This window comes from Scomber japonicus, chromosome 13 (genome assembly GCF_027409825.1).
Source record: "Scomber japonicus isolate fScoJap1 chromosome 13, fScoJap1.pri, whole genome shotgun sequence".
NCBI classification, from domain to species: Eukaryota; Metazoa; Chordata; class Actinopteri; order Scombriformes; family Scombridae; genus Scomber; species Scomber japonicus.
The window spans coordinates 7,877,332-7,904,422 of NC_070590.1; the positions used below are offsets into that span (position 1 = coordinate 7,877,332).

The 27,091-nt window shown below is 37.6% G+C and overlaps 2 protein-coding genes across 2 annotated transcripts in view; both read right to left on the bottom strand.

Annotated features, from left to right (window-relative positions):
- gtf2ird1 (GTF2I repeat domain containing 1) overlaps nt 1–13,073 on the bottom strand; it is a 47,252-nt gene extending 34,179 nt beyond the window's left edge. Inside the window, exons 1-4 of the mRNA XM_053331785.1 lie at nt 12,837–13,073; nt 1,759–1,888; nt 1,371–1,512; nt 145–321 (exon numbers count right to left, since the gene is read on the bottom strand). Coding sequence (XP_053187760.1) covers nt 145–321; nt 1,371–1,512; nt 1,759–1,884 — 445 coding nt within the window. The 5' untranslated portion in view covers nt 1,885–1,888; nt 12,837–13,073. The remainder of the gene's footprint in view (nt 1–144; nt 322–1,370; nt 1,513–1,758; nt 1,889–12,836) is intronic.
- A 2,559-nt stretch (nt 13,074–15,632) lies between these two features.
- clip2 (CAP-GLY domain containing linker protein 2) overlaps nt 15,633–27,091 on the bottom strand; it is a 44,832-nt gene continuing 33,373 nt past the window's right edge. The window contains exons 12-17 of the mRNA XM_053331957.1: nt 26,474–26,557; nt 23,305–23,461; nt 18,132–18,291; nt 17,763–17,951; nt 16,985–17,048; nt 15,633–16,873 (exon numbers count right to left, since the gene is read on the bottom strand). Coding sequence (XP_053187932.1) covers nt 16,857–16,873; nt 16,985–17,048; nt 17,763–17,951; nt 18,132–18,291; nt 23,305–23,461; nt 26,474–26,557 — 671 coding nt within the window. The 3' untranslated portion in view covers nt 15,633–16,856. The remainder of the gene's footprint in view (nt 16,874–16,984; nt 17,049–17,762; nt 17,952–18,131; nt 18,292–23,304; nt 23,462–26,473; nt 26,558–27,091) is intronic.

A 27,091-nucleotide genomic window follows, 5' to 3' on the forward strand; every position in this document is an offset into this window, starting at 1 on the left:
GTGTACTAACACAGAAGTAAAGAACTAACAGAAGCATGTTACAACCTTTGTTACAAAAAAAGGCAGCTTTGAGTCTCGTGTGAGCTGAGAATAATGTGAGTAATAAATATGATAAAAAGGTATGAATGTTAAGAGACTCCTTACTGTAAAGTACAGTGAAGACTTCCTCCACCATCTTCCGCAGAACAAAGATGTTGGATTGAGCGTCCGACGGAGCTCTCGGTTTCCCGTGCTCGCCATCTTTACTCAGTTTGCTGAGATCGCCTTCCTGGTCTTTGGTATGGGCATTCGTTGTGGTCAGATTTTGCAGACATGGCGCCCCTAAAGCCAAAATGACAAAGAGTCACATCCAGCAAATTGTACTAACATTAAAAATGACATGTGATTAAAATGACTCCTTTTTTCCCCCCAACATAGTTCCTTGTTGAAAGTTAAAGTTCCAAAAAACAAAAACAAGACAATTGAAAGACAAAATTAAGGATTTGTTTGTTCTAGGATGTGTCTGAACAAATGTTAAGCATTTCCAACAACTAATGACTAAGTAGGCAACATTATACTCATTTAAAATCTTCCACATTTGTTGCAGATGAAAGCCAGCTGCCTGAAACCAAAGACAATATGGTTCTCTGTAACAGGCTGGGGGAAAAAAACTCATTTCACCTTGTACACACAGCTTCATAAAAAATTAAACTGCATTATGGGAGGTCACAGCCAACTGAACAACTGGTGTTATTAGTCTCAAAAACACTGTGGAGTCTGAGGACATTATTTGCTGTTTTACTTCAAGGTCAACAGGTGAGACGTATTGTCCTTCTACTGATACATGACAAATGACTCCAATCTTATGTATGATTTGGTTTAAAAGGAGATAAAGACTGGATAACAGGGCTTAAAATTTGGGTGTGGGTAGAATATTTTCTCATAATGCATATTTAGCCTTTCCTCCTATAGAAGTCTCTGACATGCCTTCTGGTTCAACAGTAACACAAGTGTCAGAGCAAGCGATTTATAGGATTTTGCATCCGACAAATTGTTTTAGTCAAATGAGATGTGACAAGGCGGTTGGGCTGATATTTTATCTGATTAAAGGCCAAAAATATATGAAAGTGCAACCACTTTATGTCAGCGTTATCTGATACCATGCAAAACTGCAAGCTGCTGCAATTATTGAAGCTATTGGTTGAATTTGCATTTGTGCAATCACAATACTGCAAAATCCTGCAGGGAGCCAGGGCCCCGACACGAGTAGCATTTTATTTAACTGCCTCACAGTTGTGGCGATAATGAGAGCGATCGATGCCCTTTCAAGGGGTAGGTAATGGAAACTACTCTACTCTTAATTCCCAATTAAACAGGAGAGCAGAACCTACGGCAAAACTTGTAGAAGTCTGTCTGGATTTCCCTCCTGGAGTTGAGGAACACTCGGCCCTTTTCTGTGCCCACGGCGATCACGCTGTCTTCGTGCACGGTGACGCATGCCACCTCAGCATTGAGCTTGGACATTGCCATGCACTGCAAAACAAATATAGAAGAAGTGTTATTTACTCTTAAGCAATTACCAGCAACTCAGGAAGGAGGAAGACATTTGTAGGTTAAGAGTTAAACTTGATATTAAATGTGCAAGTAAACAAATAATAAACAGATTCAGAGATGTGACATTAACATGTTTTCTTGAATTTTCTCCTTTTAATCGTCTCGTCATCACAGGATATGATGAAGAATGAGATGACGGCGCGTGACTTGAAGTGGGGAACGTACCACTGAGTCGAGGGCAGACACCAGGCTGGTGAGGATCTCCTGTCTGGCTGACACCAGCGGAACCTGCGGCTCACCCCGGGAGTTCGTCCTGATGCCATCACATGCCAGCTTCCTCATCTGAGCCATGCCTCTGCGGGGACCAGATAGACACAGTTTAGGCAGGCAGCCACAAGACTACAGAGACGAACCCTGTATGTGTTTGAGCATGCACTCGCGTACGCATGCAACAGTGAGCTGCGTTCAAAGCTGCTGACATCACTTGGTTCGACTTTAAGTAAATGATAATCTTGCACTTAAAGCATTAATCTGATACTGGAGGCTGGAAGATGAATGAAGTCAGAGATGATGGGAATTTCTTACCTTTCGCTTATTTCATGTACAAACACGACTGAGAGCCACACTAGCAGCTACGTGAGGCTAAATACTAGCATCAGCAAACTAACATGCTCCTATTTACCACGTTTACCATATTCATCATCTTATTCTTAATTAATATGGAGCTAATGGGACTCATTAATTTTGCAGATACTTGGTCAAAAACCAAAATTTATTTAGTTCTAAAATTATGTATTAGACACATTTAGACCCAATAAATGCACTAGTGAACTCTATGCAATGATGAACTGTGAAAATTGTCATGTCTCATTGCCCATTCTTTATTTATTTATATTTCAGACCATATTTTAAAGTTTTATGGATATATGGGTATGAATGTGTCATCATCATGTGAATGTGGTCATGGGTATAGGTGAGATGTGCTTGGCTTGTGTGTGTGTGCATTAGTGTTATATATAGATAGCTTATATCTTATTTTATTTTTTATGCTGCATTGGACTGTTCAAATGGAGTTTACTTGCAATGACAATAAAAATGTATTCTATTCTATAAAAGTTAAAAGGATCACAAAAGTTATTACAATTCAACCTGAGCGGGACATGAACATCTGTATTAAACTTTATGAGGATCTATTCAGACAACAATTGTCAATCTTGTGGTGGTGCTAGAGGATAAGACAGGGCATTACATTGGGATTCATCCTCTGGGGACCGTGAATGTCAGTAGAAAATGTCATGGCAATCCAACCAATAGTTGCTAAAAAACAGAAGGGTTAACCTCATGGTGGCACTAGACAAAGAATCAGTGGATTAAAATCATTAGGGTTCTTCCTGTGTGGGCCATGAATGTCACTTTAAAATTTCACGCAGATCCACCCAGTTGTTATTAAGATATTTTAATGTGGTCACACCCCTCACATGGCTAAAATAAATCCATCAAATTTCAGTAACATGTTAATTGGGGATAATTAGGACACTCAGATTATGTCATGTGAGCTTCTTCTTTATACTTTCTCTCTTTGACAGATGGCGAGGGGGGGGTGGATGACTAAAGATGACCGAGATAAACCCAAAACTTTCCACACCCTACCACTATAGGAAAAGTACAGTGGTGTAACTGTGTGGTAGATTTAAAGAGAAACAAAAAAACAACATAAAATCACATAAACTATAAAAGAGTAATCAATGTAGTCAGTCAATGTAAATATAAGTAAAGAGGCAAACAGATAGGAATTGTTTAACAAAAAAACAAAAAAAAACTGCTCGGATAAAGCCAGGCACTATGTTCTCATGGCAACTGAAACCCGTCTCCTTGGAAACTAATCTCGGGGCATTTGAACAATGCAGCTCTGGCCTTTAATCTCTCCAGACACTGGGAACCATTATACTAGCCTCTGGCAAGCCCAAACCACTGACTCAATAGAGAGAGGACAGAGAGGTAGAGAGACACAGACAGAGAGAGAGAAAAAAGAGGAGGGTGATGGGTGGATGGGTGGGTGTGGTGTGGTGGGGGGTTCAGCTGCACCAGTCTGAACGTGCCAAGTCTATTGGCCATCTAAATCTGCCTCCCCTGAGGCCACAGCAAACATTAGCCCCCCTCCTAAATTATTATGGCCTCGAAATAGATGGCCTCTTTCCCTCGCATATTTAAAAGTCAAAGGAAGTAGCGAGGAGGAGAAAGGTGGGGATAAGCACGGGCTTAAGATATAAAGCCGTGTCAATGGCTTTGCAAAGAGGAAGCACCGACCGTAATGTCACAGAGCTGAATACTCCAAAAAAAAAAAAAAAACCCCGACATTTATAAATAAAGCAACTCTTTAACCACAAAGTCTGTTGAAAACCCCCCCTCCAAAAAAACCCGACATTCTTTGATGCAAATCCCACAGTTCTTCTTTTGATAGTGAATGATTTGAACTTTTGCGGACACGCCAACACTATTCACTGTGATCTCATCTGAAAACACTCACTCTACTCTGACAAAAGCTCACTTATTCCTCTCAGCGCTCTTAGCAACTTTCAAACCATGTTAAAGTGATAGCTTAAAACGTTTGGTAACTCATGTGACATCATGGGCTTTGTCCTTTAGTTTTGGGATAGACTGGTTCATATTAACTCCTGCTGTTGTTGTATCATGATTTCTAATGGAGTTTATGAGCTTGTAAAGCATACCCAAGATATATGATGTGATTACTTTGCTTAAAAAGATGATTAGCAGATATCAAAAAAGCATCTTATGTCGTCCAACTCATTGCGTTTCTGCTGATGTCTCGCTTGAGTTTTTTTCCTGCATCTTAAAAATCCTGGGCGAGCTGCCTGAGTGCTGCTTGGAGCTAACCTCTAAGTGAATTTAAATTTGCTCAGAAAATGCATAAGGCATGTTTAAGAGGACCCAAAGTGGACTCTAATGCCACAGAGCTGCTTCACTGACAAGAGGGGGGTACTTTGGCTACCAATCCAAAATGACATCACTCACAGACGTCACTCAAGGTGAACAAAGCCCTCAGATGTTGATGTAACCTGTCTTCTTTAAAACAACAAAAGCAGCTAAGGGACTGATGCAGATGGAGTCACAAAAGGTGCATTTTACTCCAGCTTTTAATTAAGGCCTTTTGAATCGAGCCAGTGTTTTGAGAGCATTTTATAATTAGCATGTTTAGCTGCAAATAACGCGATAAACTGATGTCCATCCCAGTGTCTCCATGGTGACATCTCGAAATGTCTTAGTCCAAAACCTAAAGATAGTCAATTTACTACAATATAAAGTGAAGAAGAAGCAGGAAAAGCTCACATATGAGAAGCTGGTAGCCTTGAATTTTTGGAATTCTTGCTTGAGAAATGCTTTGATTATCAAAAATAGTTGCAGATTAATTTCACTGCATTCAAAATTGGTAGAAAAGGACTTAATATGAAGTTTCTCTCTGGCTCTCTGATCTCTGTTTTGGATTTTCAAACATCATAGGTGCTAATAATGTGCCTTCAAGTGGTCTGTGTGCCTAATGAGTATGATTTAAAGTATAAATTCACCTTTTTTTTCAGAATTAAAACAATATTCACAAGCCTGTTTTTACACTGAGACAGTTTCTGGTTGATGTATTATCCTGACTCACCATACTGACCCTGGACAGTAAGCGATAAGGGACAAAAAACATAGGCCTTGTACTGTAAAAAAAAAAAACACAAAAAAACAACATTCTAAAGTTTAGCCACAGATAATGTGAAGTTTCAGCAGCAGTCTGATATGGATAAATAAAAGTGTGTATCTTCTAAGATGGGATGAAAAAGTCATTTTTAGTACAAATATTCCACTTTGTGTTATTATCACTCGGCTGCAGCTGAGCAAGAAAACTCTGTTCGGGGAGACACAAAGAAGGAACTTTGAACCCCTCAAAAAAACACACTAACTTTAGAATATATTCACTTTATCTAACTTTAAAATAAGCTTCAGCTGAACTTCACAATGCATTTTATATTATTATTATTTTTTTATACAAAGAAAAAGACGACTGCAGATTTTGTCCCTTATTTCTTATATTGAAATTCTGTTTCAGGAAGACATTTTTTGACCAGTGTGGAAAGGAGGAGTGATTACAGTGACTGCTTCAGTATGTGAGATTCATGTGAGTATAATATAGAAAAAAAAACAACAGTTAATCCTTCTGGTCAAATTTGACAGCTTTAAAAACACTATTATGATCATTTATTTTTAAGACTGATGGCTCTAATGGTTATACAATAAACCCCACAACTCCATAAAGTTCTTGTCATTTTCATTAATTGAAAAATAATCGAAACCGACATTTAGAAACTCTAATCGACTTGATCTTGCTCATGTCAATTAATCTTGGTGTTCACTGTTGCCATGACAGCAAATATCTTTAAGGAAGTTGGCTATATTTGCATGTCTTAGGTCATATAGGACATGATATTACGTGATAGTAGGTGGGGCCAGGCAATTACTCGAAAAATAATCGAAACCGACATTTAGAAACTCTAATCGACTTAATCTTGCTCATGTCAATTAATCGTGGTGTTCACTGTTGCCATGACAGCAAATATCTTTAGGAAGTTGGTTATATTTCCATGTCTTAGGTCAAATAGGACATGATATTGTGTGATAGTAGGTGTTTTTTCTCCACAAATAAGTGGTGTAAAACCTAAAAAATACACTCTATCTGCTCTCTGGAACATTGATCAAGGGTTAATCACATGTATTGATCAGTCACATCGACTATTGATGCTTTCTAAACACATCTGTGGTTCAAAATTTGGTATAGACATTTTTTATGAGGTGATTCTTACTGCGAGGGTGTGGAATATGAACAGTATGTAAGGGTTAAGCAATCCTTTAAATGCACAATACATTCAGATTTTTGAGGTTTTGTGATGATGACAGAATAAATTAAATCTACTATTGTAAGAATCAATGGGAGCCTGTTTACCTCTGATGGCACCTGATCACAGTGGGTGAAAGTGTCGCACCGCTGCACCTCCTCGTAAATTCATCAACACGTCTTTTTATGGCGCTGTTTTAGTAGGTCGAGGTCAACACTTTAACACTCTAACACAAGCCTAACTCACACTTTGAACCCCCTATTATGCTTCAATAAATAAACATATCCTTTCACCATTAGTTTTTCACAGCATTCGAAGAAGTTCAGTAGAAGTACTTTCAACACCCTTCTCATACCCCTACAGGTGGTCTCCATTATTAGGGGCTAATTAGGTGAGATCACAAACATCATGAGAGCCAAGACAAACCTCTGTGCTATATTTTAAACTGTATACCAGCATGCCATCTATTCCAGACACTGCGGTAAGCTTTTTAAAGGTGACCTGACTGATAGTTCTATGAGTGAGTCCCGGTGTTTTTGTTAGTGTCTAGCACAAACAGAGATCATGTTGAGCTATCTTTTTATAGCTTTTAAAAGTATTGGCAGATACAGTTGAGTGTATTTTCCACTTGACAAGCCATGTGAAGCAGGTGTTTATTAGCCTTGTATCGTTTATGATGCTGTTATTAGATGTATTATTGGTTTTGTTTCTTTAATTAAGTGTTGCACGAGCACGGTTGCTTTGGATTCAAGTTGGCAATCATGCACTGTTTTTAAATGGAGTTTTTAAACCAGCACAGATCTGTTATTCCTCCCAATAATTGTGAATAAAAATTAAATTAAAGTCAACATAATTTCCATTCATTCACATGTGAGGCTAAAAAAAAAAAAAAATCATGATAAATAAAGAACATAATTTCCATTTCCTCCCTCAAACATTTACCCTAATAGATCTCTCTATTCTGGGTCACAATCGTAACATCAATAAATACAGAAGCAAATAATTCGTTAATAATATAAATAATATGTTCAAATGCTTCCTGTGCCTCTGAGCAGCACACAGTATAAACACAGAGCGCAGGTTTTTTTTTTATTCATGTGCAGGTGTTTGTCAAACAGGTAACAGGCTACAAAGAGAAAACACAGCTGCTCCCGTACAGATAACTGTGAACCTTTAGGCTGTTAGTATTATCACGGTGCATGTGCATGTGTGTGTATGTGTGTGTGTAGAGACGCAAAAAAAAACCTCCAATCATAAGTTGCTCCATCTGTTAAAGCCGATTCAGCTATGATGAGTAGAAAGAGGAGAAAGCTGTGATCGGGAGGGGAGAGGAGGGCCGGTGGGGGGGGGGGGGGGCTCGGAGGAAAGGACGTCTTATTTATCTAAAGACTTATATTCCTTGTTTCCTCTGTTCTTGAATATTTTCCTTATGACTCTCTATGTGTCCTTGGGTGGATGGTTGGATTTACCCCATGTCCATACAAATCCGCAAAAAGGCGACATTAGTGAAAAACACCTGTAGGAGCTCTTTGTATCAACACACACACACACACACACACACACACACACACATCTGTATCGAAGCAATATTGTAGGGGATTACTAATCTGTGCTTTCTCTGAATATCTACACAATGAGAGTTTTGATAAATGATCATTAGTAATGTGGATATAATGATTAAGTGAGTAAAAGGCAAATAATGGAACCGCCAGAATAGTCTGGTAAGTTCAGAAAATGACATAATTTTACTGTAATGCAACATTTAAAAAGCAGGAAAAGACCACACTTATGCCATATCACAATATCACGATCCATAATCTAAGACAATGATATGGATATATTGCCCAGCCCTAGTGATACGAGACATTTTCAAGGTTTAGCAGTGATTGTTTACCACTCGAGTTTAAAGCCGCAGTTGGTAACTTTGAGGAGAGAGAGGACTTAGCATCAAATTTGAAGAAGTACAACTGTCAGATCCCTCCCCCTCCCTCTCCCTCTCCGCTGCACTCCTGCCCTGCCTCCAAAGTTCCTCCCCCAGAGGAGGCTGACATGCATGCGACCACGTGCACGCGATCAGTAATGCATTAAACTACACTCCACACAGCTAGATATAAAACGCTTTACAGTGACTTTCACATGGCTATACCTTACCTAGAAACCGTATATGAATTTGACCGAGATGAGGAGGAAGGGGGAGGGGGCTGTGAGGAGGAAGGGGGAGGGGCCTGAGTGCGTGAGCAGTGATCGACAGCTGTCTGACACTCCATCAGACACAATCCTGACTCTGATTGGGTCTTTTTTCCGGTCGCAGTGGATTCTGGCAATTTGCAGTAGGAGCAGTAGGCGGGGCTAAATGAGCCTGTTTTTTTTTTTTTTTTTACAGATTACTAGTTTCATGTAATGCTGTCTTTACATAGTGACAGTCTTAACACATATGACAAAATGTTCCTTTTATAAGACTTACCAACTGCAGCTTTAACCATAACTACAAATGACATGACATGCACAGTAACAATGTTAAGCTACTAAAATATGCTGATGACACGGCTTTGGTTGGACTTTCTCACAGAAGATAACACCACACACACGAAGAAAGCTTACTTCAGTCAGGTCACTATACTTCAGGACTGGTGTGAGGATAATAATCTGGAATTAAACATGGCCAAAAACTAAAAAAAAATGCCCCTGTAGTTCTTATCATCCAGCCTGTGGAGGTAGTAGAACATTTTAAAGTACTTGGGAACAATCATTGATCAGACTTCTACTGAAAACTCAGAGAGCCAACCAGCGACTGTTTTTAATCAGGAAACTGAAAGAGCTTCGGTGTTGGCATACAGGAGCCTGGTTGAAAGCATTTTACAGTTTTATATTGTTGCCTGGTAAGCTAACTTGAGCGTGAAAAACAGACACAAGCTGTCCAGACTTGTTCATTGTGCAGGGAAGGTGATCGGCCAGTCACAAAAACACTCTACGATATATTTAATACGGCGGTACTCAGAAAGGCCAGACAGATATCTGGAGATATTTCTCACCCACTAAACGCAGAGTTTGAGTTACCACTTATCTGGCCGTCGATTCAGGCCCCCGAGGCCCAGCAGGAACATATATAAGAGGTCTTTTATCTCTTATGCTATACTGTACATACAGGCACTGAATGTAAAATGAATCCACTATGAACCCAAGTATAACCCAAAGAGACTCCTTTTTAACAGGTTTAACTTATTACAATGGTTGCTGCTGTTTTCCTGCTCATTTGCACATCTGTCAGCTGTTGTATGTTTTTAATGTCGACTTCAAATGAACAAAGGAGTCGATGAGGGGCTGAGGTTAGGCTGAGGTTTGGCCTGATTGTCTGACGGACGCTCTTAACATAAGAAGAAAAAAAGAGATGATGAACTCAAACTTAAAGTGCACAAACTCATAAAAAGTCATCGCAGTGATCAAAGCAAAATAACGGTCAACAAAAAATACGGCGACCCAGCTCACGCCCCCCCCCCTCTCAATATGACCACAATAAATGATATCATAATCAGAACAAACAATCAATAGTACACCTTCATCTTATTACTAATAGAAAGACACCTGTTAATTCATTATATCTCCTACAGTTTGTATTTATGAAAGTATTGGAGGAAGTTGAAGATAAGTTTGAACTAAAAGGTGGATAATAAAGTCAATTCAATTCAGTTTAGCTTAACACTTTCTTCTTTTGTGGATCAGTTTACATCGCTGTTGAAAAATGATAAAATAATTCATATCACTTGTTTGGTAAAGGAGGTAAAAGGTACAGTATATAGTGCATGTTTAGTAGGTAATGCATCTGAAGCATAGAAGAGAAATACACTGATATGACTGAGATATGATATGAAAAAAGCTGAAAGTTGGAAATATAAAAACAACTCTTTATCTGAATCATTCCCGAATTCCCTCTAAAAAAGAAGAAGGATCAGCTTTTTTAGTCACTGAACAATTGATGATGGTTAATTTCTTCAAGGAAGAAGCAATTTTCATTTCCCCTCATATCTACAACAACTTACAGTAAGTCAGGGTGTGGTTTAACAGCTATTATCTGACTTATCACTACAGCAAACAACAACTTTATCCCTGTGTTTACACTCTTGTGCCCGAGGCGTTTTTGGCAATGTCATCAATGATGTTGTGATTTGTAACCGCTGCCATGCTGAGCTCCATGGTAAACAAAACACCACAGAGATCATTTTAACATATTTGGAGTAAATGTTCAATCCTCCAACACATTAGGGTAAAAAAAACTGGTGTGTACATTTGCCAGCAGGGTTAGGAAGGTTACTTTGGAAATGTCACTTAATACATTTCATTACTTTTCTAATTTTTTAACTAATGTTTTCAGCTGTTAGGGGAAGTGCTCCTATTAAGCACCACAATCTAAGTTCAGGTGTTTTTTTATGGATACTGACATGATTTATAAGGGAGATCATTTCTTATAAAGTATGATTTATCTCTCATTTGAAAATATATTCATTTAATAAAGATATTTTATTAGAAAGGTCAAAAGTCTGGCATGGGCTGACCCCATTTGAGCCCATGTCATGATAGTAAAATGAGTAAAAACAGCTATATATGTATTCAGTAACATGTTAAATATTAAACAATTAGCACAAAAAAACCCCCTCCTGAGCAAAATAAAGGTCTGACTTGTAATCAACATTTTTCATGAGTAACTTTAACCCTGCTACATGTACCTAGTTACTCCCCTAACACTGTCTGCCAGTAACAAGAAGAGTACAGCAGCCCTAACTTGGTGTTTATTTATATAATATTAATAATTATATGGTACATACAGAGGCAGGAGAGTAGTAAGAGAGCTTGTTGTGCTGGAAAATGCTGGCAGGAGAGCTACTATTAAAGTTGACATCACATGAGAGTAAAAAGGGGGAATTACTATGAAAAGCTGGAGCCATGAGAAAAAAAAAAGCTTGAACTGCAGGATATGAGACATGGGGTGCAATAAATAAAAGTGAAGGTCTTTTTTTTTCTCTCTTCTTCCCAAAAGGAAAGGAGCGTGTATAGAAGCTCTTTCAAATCTGCCAGACATTTACAGTTTTTTTTTATTCCAGTCAGCTGTTTTGTTTTGCTTGTTTTTCCCTATAAACTTTTTCTTTTAAAAAACTGAGCAAAAAGATTAAATGTAAACAAGTAGAAGTACATTTAACACTTTCAAGTTTGCTTTACACAAGTTTACACTGCTTTTATTGTTTGTTTATGTAGCATTAGTTTAGTTTGAGACATAGTTTGAGACCTTTACTACTTAATAATAGTACAACACTGTCATTAGCAACAATAGCAATAAACCAAGCTTAGCCGCTTTATGTTTAGGTTTGATGCACTTTAACATATTTTTGCAACAAGATTAGGACTGACTTCACAAGGCTGTTTAGTTTAAACCTTTCAAACTGTGACACTGAGTATCAAAAGGAAACAAGCGTGTGTACAAGCTTATTCAAATCTGCCAGACATTTACAGTTTTTTATTATTCCAGTCAGCTGTTTTGCTTTTTGTTTGTTTCCCATATAAACTTTTTCTTTTAAAAACTGTGAGCAAACAGATGAAATGTAAACATCAGCTACATTTAACACTTTCAAGTTTGCTTTATACAAGTTTATACTGCTTTTTATGGTTTGTTTATGTAGCATTAGTTTAGTTTAAGACCTTTACTACTTAATATAATAGTACAACACTGTCATTATTAACACTAGCAATTAACCAAGCTTAGTCATGTTTAGGTTTGATGCACTTTAACATATTTTTGCAACAAGATAAGGACTGACTTCACAAGGCTGTTCAGTTTAAACCTTTCACACACTATCACTGTGTTTTTGCTCAAGTTTATAAAAATATGTTTGCTCCCCTTTCTCTCTCTTTCTCTCGAAGCTAATTTTTAGCTAGCTGGCTTTGTTGTCCTATTATAGTCAGTGATAGCAGTATATATAGACGGGGATAATTTAACAAAAAGCAGACACTATACCACTGTATCCTTATCATTAAATACAAGGCTAGCACTCCACTCTCGCAAGGTTAACAGGGAGGAGTCCATGTAGGTTAGACTTAGCTGCAAACAATAACAATAACCTTTTTAATACGCTGGCTAGTTAGCTAAAGGGTATCATAGTAACGGTACCACAGTAACGGTATCATAGTAAAAGTATCATAGTAACGGTATCATAGTAACGCTGAAGGCTAGCTCGTTAGCTTCTTAGCTACCCGTGTTGCTAGCTCGGGGAAGCTAACACTCTCTCCTTTCATCTCCTCCTCCTATTTTACCAAGTGCAAGGAAGAAATTAGGTTTAATAATCTGTAATTTTTTTGAATGTGCGGCGACAAAAAAGCAACATAGCACACTACGTGACAGTTTAGTGAACGGCGAAATCTCACCTTAATTAGCGATTAAATAGCCTTGTTGCTGCTGTCAATCCCGGAATAGGTTTTATTCCCCCCGTTTTAATCCATCAGAAAAACGCTCTCAATTCCCATCCACAATGTAGCCGTGCCGTCTGCTAAAACACCGTAATCCCGATCATCACAATGTTGACTTCGATCGCACGTCTTATTGTCTATTATTTGTGTATGTTTTCTCAGTTTATTTCCCCCCCCCCTTTAACCAGAGCAGGGTGTCCCTTTCCCCCTTTCTTTGTTCTGTAATCCAGTAAAATTGAAACTCATTCGCCTCCTGCTAATCCCAGCCCAACTCAACAACAGCATCTATTGGCTGCAATTTACATACAGGATTAACTGAGGAACCTCTGGGAAGAGAAAAAAAAAAAAGAAAAAAAAAACCTTTCTTCAGGGAGCAATATTTAAACAGGAAGGGGAATATTCCTATAGGGTATTTATTATTTTATTAGGGGCAGATTTATTTAAATCACTGTCTGCCACTAGACTGTAACTTCACACTGCTCCAGCTCTGCTTTAAAGGAATCCTCATACACTGCATACATGTGGGTTTATGATGTGCAGTTGTACAATATCCAAATTATTTTTAGGATTAGGATCTGTCCACAGTGGATATATAGCAGCTACATGAATCCTGTGGCCATAGTTGTTATGCCATAGCTCTTGTGATTGCCTAAAATAGCTCACGTCTGATTAATATAGGGTAAAGTTCAAATCCTAAGGGGAAAGGAACAAATTGTTATTTTATGATAAAATATAGTCAGACACATAAATCATATGTAATCCACTACATCATCATAATCTGGTTATTTAAGACTATGTTTTACCCTGAAACCAAGAGAACAAAAAATTGATTAGTGCATGTGCTTCACATATGCTCTACTTTTCATTTGCTTTTGCCAAAAAGTAATAACTTACTTATTCAAATGTCACCGGCATAACCAATCTGCCCTCTAGCATAAAAAACTGGGGCATGTGGATAAGACCTTGCCGACATTTGCCAAAGCCAACATATCTGGAGGTTAGAAATCCAATAAAATATGCAGCATCTGGGTGTTACATCGCCACCATCAAGGAACTTGCTTTTTCCACATAAAGGAATTACTGCCTCCTCTTCTGGTTTGACACCGACTCATTTTAAAAACTAATGTTTGCCTGAGTTGAATATATGATTTACAAAACAGAGTTTATTTTAGTTTAAACATTTGAGTGTGTGTGTGTGTGTAAGTGCGGCTGAGGAATGGGTAAATGTTTGGTTGCTGGCTGAATTTCCCAAACCACCAGACCCCTTAGCGGCGTGGAATTTGACACCACTTTGAACCAATTCTGTGGAAATACACCTATCAACTATGATTTGCCTCAAAAAAAAAAACCCAAAACAAACATTCAGAAGTGACACAAGCATAAAAGAGTGAAATAAAACACCACCAGCCCTTTCCCACATTGTTAATATTTAATGACTCAATCTCCGAAACCATTGCAGCAATAATCCAAAGGGTATGAACCCTCCAGCTGAAAAGGCCATGTACAATATCCAATGGAAAATTTGGGTTTTTATCTTAGTTGACCAACGCCTGCCCTACATCCACTTTTGAAGCTTTTTACCACCACAAACTCACCTCGAATGGTGTAATGCCCCCCCCCCCCCCCCCACCCACCCCCCATAAAGCAACTAGCAACCTGTGAACTACAAATAGGATCTAGTTTAGTTGACAGATGGATGAAACAACATTTGGAAGACTTACAATATAAATTATATACGTGTTGATGACATTCTTTCCTTTTATCCAGATGTTGTCAACCTGGGAGTGGAGGGGGTGGGGGTGGGGGTGGAGGGGGGGTGGGGGGCAGATGAGTGGAACATCCGACATCCATAGTTTGGGTTTTTTAGCTCCTGTCACAGCCCTTCAAGTTAGGAAAAGGTCAATAAAGTAATCCAGGGACATTTTCATACAGCATCAAAAAGGGCCGCTATGTGTCATATTTATAGTTAATTAATACTAGTGTATGAATGGAGTTTGTACTGATATACAGGCCACAGGAAATAAAATAGCTGATCATTACTGACAGAGTAAAAGGTGTATTGGTACAGGGTCGGACAGAGTTTTAGAGAATGCAAAAAAAAAAAAAAGAAAAAAAAAGTCAGGAATAATTCACTATATTCATTCTATAAACATACTGTAACATCGCTCAGAGATGAATTCAGCAGGCCTCCCAGGTTCATTAATATCAATCTTCAGTCTTAGCGGGGAGTCCACTGTTGTGCAACGGCTAAAAAAGGACAACTCAGACTACCTTTTTTTTTTCTTTTTTTTCTCTTTTGTTTTTAGGAGTTTGGCTCAAGGACTAGCTTTACCTATAGCATCAAAGATAGGATTGTGAAATCATCGCTGTCAGTCCTGTCACAGATAACTCTCTCTTAGTGTATGTAAAGCAGTTGTCAGTGATTCACAAGAATTGGTAGCAGCTCTGAGGCTATATGCTAATTTCTGTTTGATTTATTTTGTTCCAGCACCTCCAACATAATACCAGTCAAATGTTTAACCACTGTTTTAAATCACAGCTCGGGGCAATTTAACCTATAGTAGACTGCTGGTAACCATAGCAACAGCACTGATGCTTTAATAGTTACATAAACTAAAAGTCTTACACCAAATACACTACATGTATTTTGTGATGTTTTTTCGAGTGTACTTTGAGTTTCTATAAGTGTGCTCTCATCTCTCCATCTCTTAAACTGCCTCCACTTTCTCATATCAGAGACACCTTGTTGTGCATGATTGCTCCCTTAAAGACCTGAATCTACAACCTGAAATGTGTTTTAGATAGATAGAAGATTTTTTAAAATTCAGAATACTTCACAAGTAACTTGCTGCTGATGTTTGCCATATAGCAACACATTTTTGTACTCTTTATTTATACCTGACTTTATGAACCAAGACATTTTTTTTAAACTTGTGGTATAAAATCTCCAAATTGAGACAGGAGCGGTGTAGTTAGCCACATTCTGGCTGAACAATTTGGCTCCTTGACATGTATATAGTGTGTGAATCATACTTAACACATAAATGGAAAATGAAGAGCCTCATTACGCTGTGGGAACTGAGAAGTTTTTTTGTGGTTTTGAGACATTTTCATCCAGTTTTTTTCCAAAACCCAAACTGGTCACTGTTGTAATCTGTTATATAACCCAAATGGATTCAGTCTACCCAAAACCTCCATACACCACAAGGGATGAAATAATGAGCATTTTTTCAACTGTTTTGATACTTAAAAAGACAAAAACGTGTACAATAATACAAATCAACCTCAATTATGTCATCAATTTGTGCATTAAAGCAGGTCCGTGTGCACTGGACAGAGCTAACTGTGACAAGTTTGCTATCAAATCCTCTTATAAAAGGTGACAAATGAGCCAAATCCCTAAAAATAAAAAATGTCAGTGTCATCCTTCAAGAGTTTCTCTGAGTGTCACTGGCCAAGACAGCTCATCTATAGATGATTATTACAATGCTGAGGAGCAAAGTAAAAGTAATAAATAAAAAACAAACAAAGCGACTGAGACCCAGTTCAGTTCTTCAACCTCGACGTCCATCATCATCATCATCATCATCATCCATTTTCGCCGTCCGGATCAAAATTCAGAATTGTCAAAAGAGTTTCTGGCAACGTGTAGACTCAAAACTTTTCTAACTACAGTAAAGCATCAGAAGTTGCCATCAGGAGTTGTACCGATAATATCTCTTCATGTCCATTGTCCCATTTCCTGTCTATATTTTTATAGTACTGTAAAGCGGTCCTCATGTTTTGCTAATAGGTGCTTTCTGCAACAACACATAATTTCACTTGAGATAGAGATTCGCTGTTTTGGTTTTTTAAAACTGTAAACTGAATTTTTTTTTTTTCTTCAGACGTCCATCGCAGGATCAGGCGAAATGTTGGACAAGGTTTTCCTTTTAAGATGTACCTCTGCGTGTCCCAGTTCAGTCTCATCTTGTTTGCTCATATCAGTGTTGTTCCTGGAAAGAGAAAAATATGATATCTTAGTACTAAAAAAAAAAAGCAAAAAAAAAAAAGCATTAATAATACTACATTGTTAATAATATAAAATACGAGAGAAAGAAGAATACCAACATCTCGAGTATTGTCTGACTCCTGATGATGAATTCCATTGGCTGAATTTGCACCATGCACCTAAAAAAACATAACAATTACAAATGATCAGTTTAATTCAATGCTAGGAATGATTCATTTAATGACATTAAAAGAGTAGTTTGACACTTTTTTGCCAAAAGTTAGATGGATTGATTGCTACCACTCACATGTCTGTATAGTAAATAGCTAGCGTGTGTTAGAGGGTTTACTTTTGAATAGAACAAGACTAGCAGTTTCCCTCTGGTTCCAGTCTTTGTGCTAAGCTAAGCTAACTGGCTCCAGGTCTTACCATACAGACCCCAGAGTAATACTGATCTTCCTATCTAACTCTTGGCAAAGGAAATTTTTAGGTTCATTTCACTTTAAAAATATGTCTCTGCTATACAGTAAACATTAAAATCTATTTTCTCGATAGAAAAACTGAGACATGACCTTTTTTTGTAATATTTAATTCCAAGTTTTCTTTTTTTTTTCGTTTCAGCCTTCCTGTTAGGGTTACAGGTCTTCATCATGAGTTGGAAAAAGCAGTGCTGCATGTGTAATATTAACTTTAAGTATAAAAAAAGAAAAGAAATCTGACATTAAAACCCCTCATCTTACTTTTTAAAATATCTAAGCTGCATTGATTCTATATGTGCACTGTTCCCAAGCTGCTCCTAACCCTAACCCCTAACCCTAACCCTAACCCTCCTCACAGATTTTCATGCATCTCCCGGTTGAAACTGTGAATGCAACTTTTTTTTTTTTCTTTACCGGGCTTTTCTCTGGACGCCTGCCCATGGCCTGGACCAGCTGGTCGACTTGCTGGTTATGTTCCAGGGCGTTTCTCAGGGCCTCCTCGGTGCTGAGCAGCCTCTGGCGCAGGCGGTTCACCTCAGTGTCCAGGGCTGAGGGCTCCAGCATGGAGTACCGCCGGTGGTCGGGTGAAGAGCGTTCACGACCCTGAACACATTTAGGAAAAAAAGATTCTGATACTTAATTTCTTTTTGGGGAACACTTAAGTCGGAACACTTGGTACTTGGCCCTAAACTAACAGTTGGGGTCAATACACTCAAATATGCAGTGTTAGATTATCATAACCAAGCACTATTGAAGCAGCTTTTTTTCATCTTTTCTTCTTACCAGCAGAAGAAGTTTTTCTCGCAGGCTCTTGATATCATCCTGAAGCTTCTGTTCCTTGACCTTCCACTCGGCCTTGTGCACTTCTCGGTTCAGGTCTTTCTCCATGTCTCGTGAATGGCGATGTGACTCCAGGAGCAAGACCCTCAACTCATTCAGACTCCTGGCATGAGAAAGACAGCACAGTGGAATAAGAAACAAAGAAATCTTGATTTTTTTACCAAGCTTCAGGACAACGGTAACAATGCACTTGACTGCAACAAAGTGAAATAATGATAGGGAAGAAAGTGCAATTTTGCCGTCGAGAATTTACCAACTTATGTGAAATATATGTTGGGCTGGTGGAGGCGGGCTCATTCTCTACAGGTCAGACTGGCTGGTGGATGGACGTGCATTCCCTACAGTCACACAGTGTGCATTTTGGCATGAACTTACCCATGGTTATTTGGCAGCATACTATGGTAATATCACCAGATGCTAGCAACTTAAACATCTACCCTAATTCGAGATGCTGCGTCTTATTGTGGGGTAAAGCTGTACACCACACAGCATTTTCACACACACACACAGATTTTTTTTTCTCTGCCATCATGAAGTTGTTTTCTTTTTTCTTTCAAACTGCTTTGGATCATATGGCGTCATGTAATGCGGTCACTCATACTATATGTATAAGCAAGTGTTTTGTAACCAGGGATAATATCAAGTAGGTCTAATCTCTAAGCCCACAGTATCTACATGACACACCCACTTTACTACATTACACACCCACTAGGTCAGGTTTAGGCATGAGCAGTCATATGGTTACCGTGACAACATCAGGGGGAGTGTGTAGTCTGCAAGATTACAGATAGATACTTCTCATAATATGTCATTGTTGTTGGAATAGCTTGTTTCTGCTGCCCCCATGTGGCCAAAAAAAAACTCAGTTAATACAAGTTTATAAAATAGTGAATTTGATTTTTCATTATTGAAGCAATGTCCTCCACACTTACTGATAATTTATTATAACCTTTCCTTCACTGTTTGCCACAGCTGCTCCTCTGACTTCTCTAATTACCAAACTCAGTCACCACAACCTGCATGGTGTCTCATGCCTTGACTCGGTCACACTGATTTATGACAACAGAGAGTATCTTTTCAGTGAAATGTATACTTGCAATGGACTACTGTGCTTCTTAAAAATCATTATTTCTTTATAGTGATTTACCAGCAGTCCTGAAATACCTTGTCACCTTGTCAACTTCCTCAAATAAAATGATGTCCCAATGTTCAAAATGGACTAATTTTAAGACAATATAGTAGCAGTAACAATAGGACAGATAATGACACTACCATACAGAGGGAGGCATACACTGAATTTTTCAATGGCTGGTATATGCTTGTTGTATTGCATATAATTGCAGCAGTGATAATGCATAGGAAATTATTCTGCTATAGCCAGAAGCACTTACTTTTAGTGCTGTGTAACGTTTACTAACATCATAACCATCAATAATGTAAGAACTGCATAATATAAGATAGTCAGTAATGTAATACAATTAGACCAGACCGCACAGCACTACAGAAAAATGCATTGTCTGAAAGTGAACGTGTCTGGACTAAATAAAATGGGGCGAGACCCTGTTTAGCAAAGCCCTGCATCTCTGCAATGCTGATATGACAACTTCCCCCCTTTCCCTCGGGTAGTTAAACGGTGACCTCAATAATGAGTTTTTATTAAATATAGTTGTATTAAAGCAACAAAAGTGGGCTGGGGGAGAGGTTGGTTAAAAAAAAAGAAGTGTGCCAGGCAAAAGTGAATGCAATCTATAAGCAATGGATGTCTGGCTGATATAAAGGCACTAACTCAAGAGCAAAAAAGACACAGACTCTGGCCTCTGGTTTCACTTCAGTGTGGTACAGTATGTGCTGCCAGCAGAGACAGCTGGTAACAAGATTGAAAAGGTGGGGCTTACTTAAAATAATGACCTGCATAGGATTGTCCCTCTAACTGATAGCACAGTTTATAACTGAGCTGTAACTGTTCATTTTCAGTGAGGTCCACCAGCCTCCAGACAAACAAATATTTATATACAGCTCCAGACAGAGATCTGCAGAGGAGAAACCCTTCATCTTAAAATTTAAGACTTGTCTCGACTGTTCAAAACACAGTCTTGCTATGACATTTCTGTTTGAATTATTTTTGCCATGCTAGCTGCTCTCTGGATCTAGGGATGGTTAGCATCAGTCGGTCCACCACTTTGGTCCAGACTGTAATATCTTGACTGTTAGATAATAGCAAACTTTATTTCTATAGCACATTTCAAAACCGAAGTTATATAATACAAATAATATAGCAGAATAACATACAAAAATGCATAAATAAAATAAAAAAAGCAGCAATTACATTATTTTTTTTTATTAGAAAAGCCTGTCTTTACATGTGGGTCTTTAAAAGCTTTTTAAAATGAGGCGCTGACTCAGCTAATCTGATACTGAGGGGGAGTTTGTTCCACAGCGTTGGAGCTACAACAATAAAAGCATGGTTTCCTTTAGTTTTAAGCCTGGACCTTGGAACGTGTAACAACATCTGATCTTTTCTGATCTGATCTGAGGGATCTTGGTGCAGAGTAAGGTATTAGGACCAAAGCATGTAGGGATTTAAAAAAAAAGATGATGATGGATTGGTGGATTACCCTCAAACTTTGTATTGGCATTCACTTTTCCTCGAGCACCACCATGAATCTGACATTTGTGGTTTTGAATGAAATTTCTCAACAACTATTGGAGACGGAAATTTGTTGCATTTATGTCTCCCTTTAGATTTAGTCATAATAACTCGTCAATGGTCAACATTTGTATTTTTATTGTATTATGAGCAAATATCTGCAAAATACATTAAGTAAGTTAACTAAAGTTGGCCGTGAATACTAATAAAGCTAACATACTATTGTTGGGCACTTGTTTGGGTATGTTTTGTCTTAACTGGACAGCAGACAATAGAGGGGCAACAAGAGATAAAGGGGAAACGAGATGGGACATGACATATAATAGGCCCCCAGCTGGACACGAACCAGGGATGTTGTGGTTCATGTTCAATATCCTAATCACTAATCAGTCTAATTTCTTAAGTGGCTTGTTAACAATTACAAATTTCATTTAATCAAAATAAGAAATATGCAATTTATCATAACTAAAATATTGAATCAAGGCAGCAGGAGATGTGCTATTTGGAAAATGAAGGCAGAATGCAGATGGGAAATACTAAATAAGTACTGACAGGTAAAATAAATAAAAACTTGAGTACTAATGCCCTTATAGTATGCACTGAGAACATACTAGTGTGGTGTGGTGCGTAGTGATTCCACACTGTGTATGATATCCTTGTATGCACTGAGAACATACTAGTCAAGAAAATCTGGGATTCAGCGTTTCTCAATTACGCCCAAAAACTATGAAACAAATGACCTTTAGATATCAGGGAAGCACCTCGTTAAATATTTTTAAAAGATGCTAAAAACTTACCTCTTCACTTCAGCCTTTAGCCGATTTTACTATTTTTTACTATTTTCAGTTATTACTATTTTTTTTATTTTCCATCATATATTATCTTTTTCTTGCATTTTTTCTTTGTTGTATGTTCCTTTTAGGCCATTTTAATGTGAAGCACTTGATGTATGTAATTGTTTTTATTGTAAAGCACTTTCAGCTGAACTATTATTATTACTATACACCTTGTTTCATAAATATGTATGTTCTACTCTGCACTGAATGTATAACACTCTTCTCATATGGCACTGGAGAAATATGAGTATAATATTATAGGGACAGCTGATCTCCATATAACAGGCTCCGATTTGTTGACAGTTTTCTGTCACAGGCGATATTACAGTAATCACACTTGAACAGTGTGAGTGTGAAATTCATAACACGTCTACATCAGGATCACACCCAGCGAGGCGGCGTGGTCCGTGGACATGAACAAACACGGAGGTTCAGACTGGGAAATGAAAGGTCTTACTGTTCCCTACTAGAGCCACTGAGTTCATCCTGTCTTATCAACTCATACTGATTATGTTTATAAAGTTAATTGCATAACATTGTTCACTCATTTCCCCCATGGGATAAAAAAAAAGAGTTTTAAATTAAAGTGAACTGAGTCAGTGTTTGTGCAGCTGAGAGAAGAAATCTCAAAAGAATAGAACAACAAAGAAGAGTCTGAATGGCACCTCAGTTTATTGTTGTGTACTGGTTGACTGAACATCTTGTTGTAGATGCTGTTTATCTTAATGTGTCTCCTGGTGTAGCTAATAACCAAGACAGGTTTTTATCCAAACATTGTAAAATTACAAGAGGATATTTTTAAATTTGACAATATGTGCAATAAAATCGAAACAGTGGGAATCCAGATATGTCTCAAAGGGATTACACCAGGGGTGTCAAACATGCGGCCCGTGGGCCAGAACCGGCCCGCCGAGGGGTGCAATCCGGCCCACTGTGGTCTTTTCATTCCTTCCATCTGTCCTTCCTCCCTCCCTTCCTTATTTCCTTTCTTTGTTCCTTCCTTCCTTCCATCTGTCCTTCCTTCCTTTCTTCCTTTTGTCCTTTCTCCCTACCTTCCTTTTTTCCTTACTTCCTTCCTTCCTGTCTTCCTTCCATCTGTCCTTACTCCCTTTCTTCCATCTGTCCTTCCTCCCTCCCTTCCTTTTTCCCTTCCTTCTTTCTTACCTTCCTTCCATCTGTCCTTCCTCCCTACCCTCCTTTTTTCCTTTTTTCCTTTCTTCATTCCTTCCTTCCTGTCTTCCTTCCATCTGTCCTTACTTCCTTTCTTCCATTTGTCCTTCTTCCCTACATTCCTTTTTTCCTTTCTTCGTTCGTTCCTTCCTTCCTTTCTTCCTTCTGTCCTTTCTCCCTTTCTTCCTTCTGTTCTTCCTTCCTTCCGTCTGTCTGCCCATCCTTCACTATTTGTATTTTCTTCCTTCCCTGCTTCCTTTTGTCTGTCTTTTCATCCTTCCTTCCTTCCCTCCATCTTTTGAATGATCCAGCCTACATGAGATCAAATTGGTCTGTATTTGGCCCTTGAATGTAAATGAGTTTGACACCTCTGGATTACATGATGGGTTTTTTTTTTGCATTTATAATTTTTCACTTCAGTTCCCGTTAAATCATTTCAGCCTGTATCTCCACATCCACTCACCTCTCTTTTTTCAGAAGGTCCTGGCTGATGCTGACCAGCTGCCCAGAGGCATCATGGGACTTCCTGGTCATGGATTCCAGCTCCGCCTCTACACGCACCTTCTCTTTGGCCAGAGCTTCAGCCTTCTTCTCCCCTGAGCGAACTTTACCCTCCAGCCCTGGTTGAAGAGAAAAAGAAAAAGAATTTTAGGTTATTTGACCAACTATCACTTTATTTTAACCTCCACCCTCTATTTATAGTTTCTGTCAAAGTATAACACAGTTTTAAGGACACAATTAATGAAACATGTATATAAACATATTACTTCCTGTAGTATTTATTCATTTATTCATAAACATTTCTTCTTTACTACACATGAAATCAAAGTAAATTACCTCATATGCCACGAGAGGCAGCTACATGGATTCACTATTTATTTGATTTATTAATTGTTTCCAGGGTCAAGAACGAACCTCAACGCTCAACATGTCTTCACAAGTTCTGAATACAACATTTCTAAACCTGCCTCTGTAGGATTTACATGAGCATTAATAGTTAATAAATGTGTGAGTGTGTAATCATGTATTATCATAAATGATAAAGGCAACGTTATAATGTGTTATCAATAATTAATCAATTGTTCATAGTTTGATATTAACATGACTATATGGTATGTGTGATAAATCATTGACTAGTTGTTTATATATGGCTCTTCTATTAAGATTGGTTTTGCAGTAGGTTTTTATTAAAGCCTTTAGCAACAACAGTAAATGTAGAAATACTGTAGTCTAAAAATACTCCATTAAGTATAAGTACTTAAGTAATAGTACAGAAGTATTATCAGCAGTGGGAAAAGTGAAAGTAATCATTAAGAAGAGTTATTATTATAGCATAATATATTTTGTTATTTTTTAATCAATAAATGCATGTAAGAGCATTTTAAGGTTGTACTTTATCAATGAGGAGCCAATTTAATACTACTACTACTACTACTACTACTACTACTACTACTACTAGTACTACTACTACTACCACTACTACTATTGTTATTACTATTATGATCAATAATATTATTTTAATTATGTATTATATTGTATCTACTACTACTACTACTACTACTACTACTACTACTACTACTGCTACTACTACTACTATTACTACTACTACTACTATTACGACTACTACTGCTACTGCTACTAGTACTATTTTTATTACTGTTATTATCAATAATATAATTTTAATTATGTATTATATTGTATCTACTACTACTATTACTTTTATTACTGTCAATAATATTATTTTAATTATGTATTATTTATTATTTATTTATTTCATATTATTATCAGTATTAGTAGTAGTATTATTAGCATCATTATTAGTATTAGTATTATACACTTTATTTGTATAGCACCTATAATGGGGTTAAAACGTACAATATTTACCTCTGAAATGTAGTGAAGGAGAAATTAGCATACAAAAGAAATAAATTATAATAATAAAATAAAGTACAAATATCTCAAATCTGCACTTAACTACAGTACTTGATTAAATGTACTAAGTTAATTACTCCACACTATACCTACTGTGTTTTAGGTTAGATAGAAGCTGTGTCTCTGCTGTGAGCTCTGCAGCACTTTGATGTGTGCGTTGGTTCTTCTGTGCAGTACAACAGCGACCAGAGGCGTCGGCTAAGACTATAAACTGGACATTCGCCATAAGAAAAGCCCACTCAAAAAATGTTGTAGCAGTAGTAGTAGACCAGTAATGTCACATTTTACAGGTCAAAATAAATCACATTACCACACTGGTCTCCTCCCTCCCTGTACTGGCTACCTGTCCTTTCACTTTCTCACTTGTCTATAAAGCTTTTACATATCCTTGTATCTTCACATACCAGCCACTGACTGTTCATTTTATGTTCCAACAGAGCCCTCAGATCTTCCACTGCCTTTTCTTTAAGAAGGTTTTTGAAGTGTCTCATGAGAAAAGTGGTGAGGCTGCTTTCTGTTTTTATGACACTGAACTGTGGTACAGCCTCCCCTTGGATCTTAGAACAGCACTCCCCTGGTATTTAGAAAATAAGAAATTAAAGACCCCATCTTTGTAATTTGGCTTTTAATGTGGGGTAACTATATCATAACTCTTATCATATTGTGATCAAACGTTGTTGTGGTTTATTTCACACTTCAATTTTTTGGCCTAACACAAAGAGAGGTGCAATACACATAAAATGATTATTATCATCATTATCTAATTGGCAGGCAGATTTGGACTTGTGGACTCCCTCTCCACCTTTACAGTGCTTTTGATGTAGCTATTAATTTATTCTAATAAACTACAACACAGTAAACTACCCTTGTACAATCTCACATCCTTATTGATGCATTAACTTCAGAGTCACCGGCAGTAATTTGAGGATAATCACAGAGATCCTTTATCGTATAACATTTTAACATCAGGAATAATACACACAGCTTTTAAAATCGATACTGCAGTATATCTACCAACTGGACTTATCAATTTTCAAATAATGATTTAATGCCGTATTTGTGATCTCTGTCTCATTATTCATTCATTAAAAAGTAAGTAGGGTATAAAAATCCAATCTATTCTTCAAAGTGTGTCAGTTTGATTATCTGAACTATATGAAGCGTGCTTGGAGAGATCTTTTGATGTGATGTGGAACTTTTCGCTTTCAAAAGACGGTTCGGCCGTCAGATTTCTCCGCCATGATCAAAGAACGTAGCGGTGGAGATGAACACGATCCACAACGCGGTGAACTCGGTCTGACTAGTGGGTAATTGAGTGAAGCCTGAAGTCACGACACGTACGAGCACTCCACATACATACCAAATGAGCAACACTGATGGAATGACGCTAATGAAGGTAAGTATGTAAATATGACACAGATAATTCCTTTTTACATTGATAAATATGCTCTTTTTTTCCACAAATGATCTGATTAACAGGGAACATTTTATAGCAAGAAGCATGTTTAGCCTTGTTTTAACACTGCAGGGAAAACAAACCACACACTTGGAGCACTGCTGCATGGTAAGAGGCACGATCCTTCTAAACAGACTGAAACATTTAGAGATTTATTCAAAAAAGCTGCAGGGAAAACAGACATCAGAGTAAAGGTAAAGGCAGCTGGCTGGCTTGTGGACATGCTCTGGAAAATAACATTTACCTCCAATCTGTGATTTGAGGGCTTCAACCTGGGAAGTGAGAGTGGAGACCTCTTTTTCCCTTTTCAGCAACTTCTCCATTGTTTCTGAAGAAAAAAAGAAAACAACGTCAAATGTCACAACGAGAGCACTGAAACAGGCTCTTTGGAAAATCTAGCAAGGTCTTTGTGTAGGTTTCTGTCACTAAGCAGGGGATTGAAAATCTTATAACAACATGGTGAAATTAAATTTCTTGGATTGATGAATAATAAATTATGAGGGAAGCCAAATATAAATGATATCAAAGCTAAAATGTCAAAGTCAATCACAATAATGTTTGAAGCTTTATTATTTACCATTATGTATACTTATAGTTCCAATTTTTGTGTGGAAATATAGTGAAGTACATACAATAAAGGCAAATCCTATCTTCATATTTAAATAGAAATACTTTTAACAAACGTGTTATATTAAATTAAAGGAGCTAAAATTGAAAGATTTAGTTGATTTTAAAACAGTTTGGAGCTGAAAACCAATTATTACCTGAAAGTAACCAAAAACTGTTTAAATTTAGAGAAAGTCAATATGAATTGAGAGGAATTTGTACAACGTAAAAATAAAATCAGTGGATTTCAGTTAAA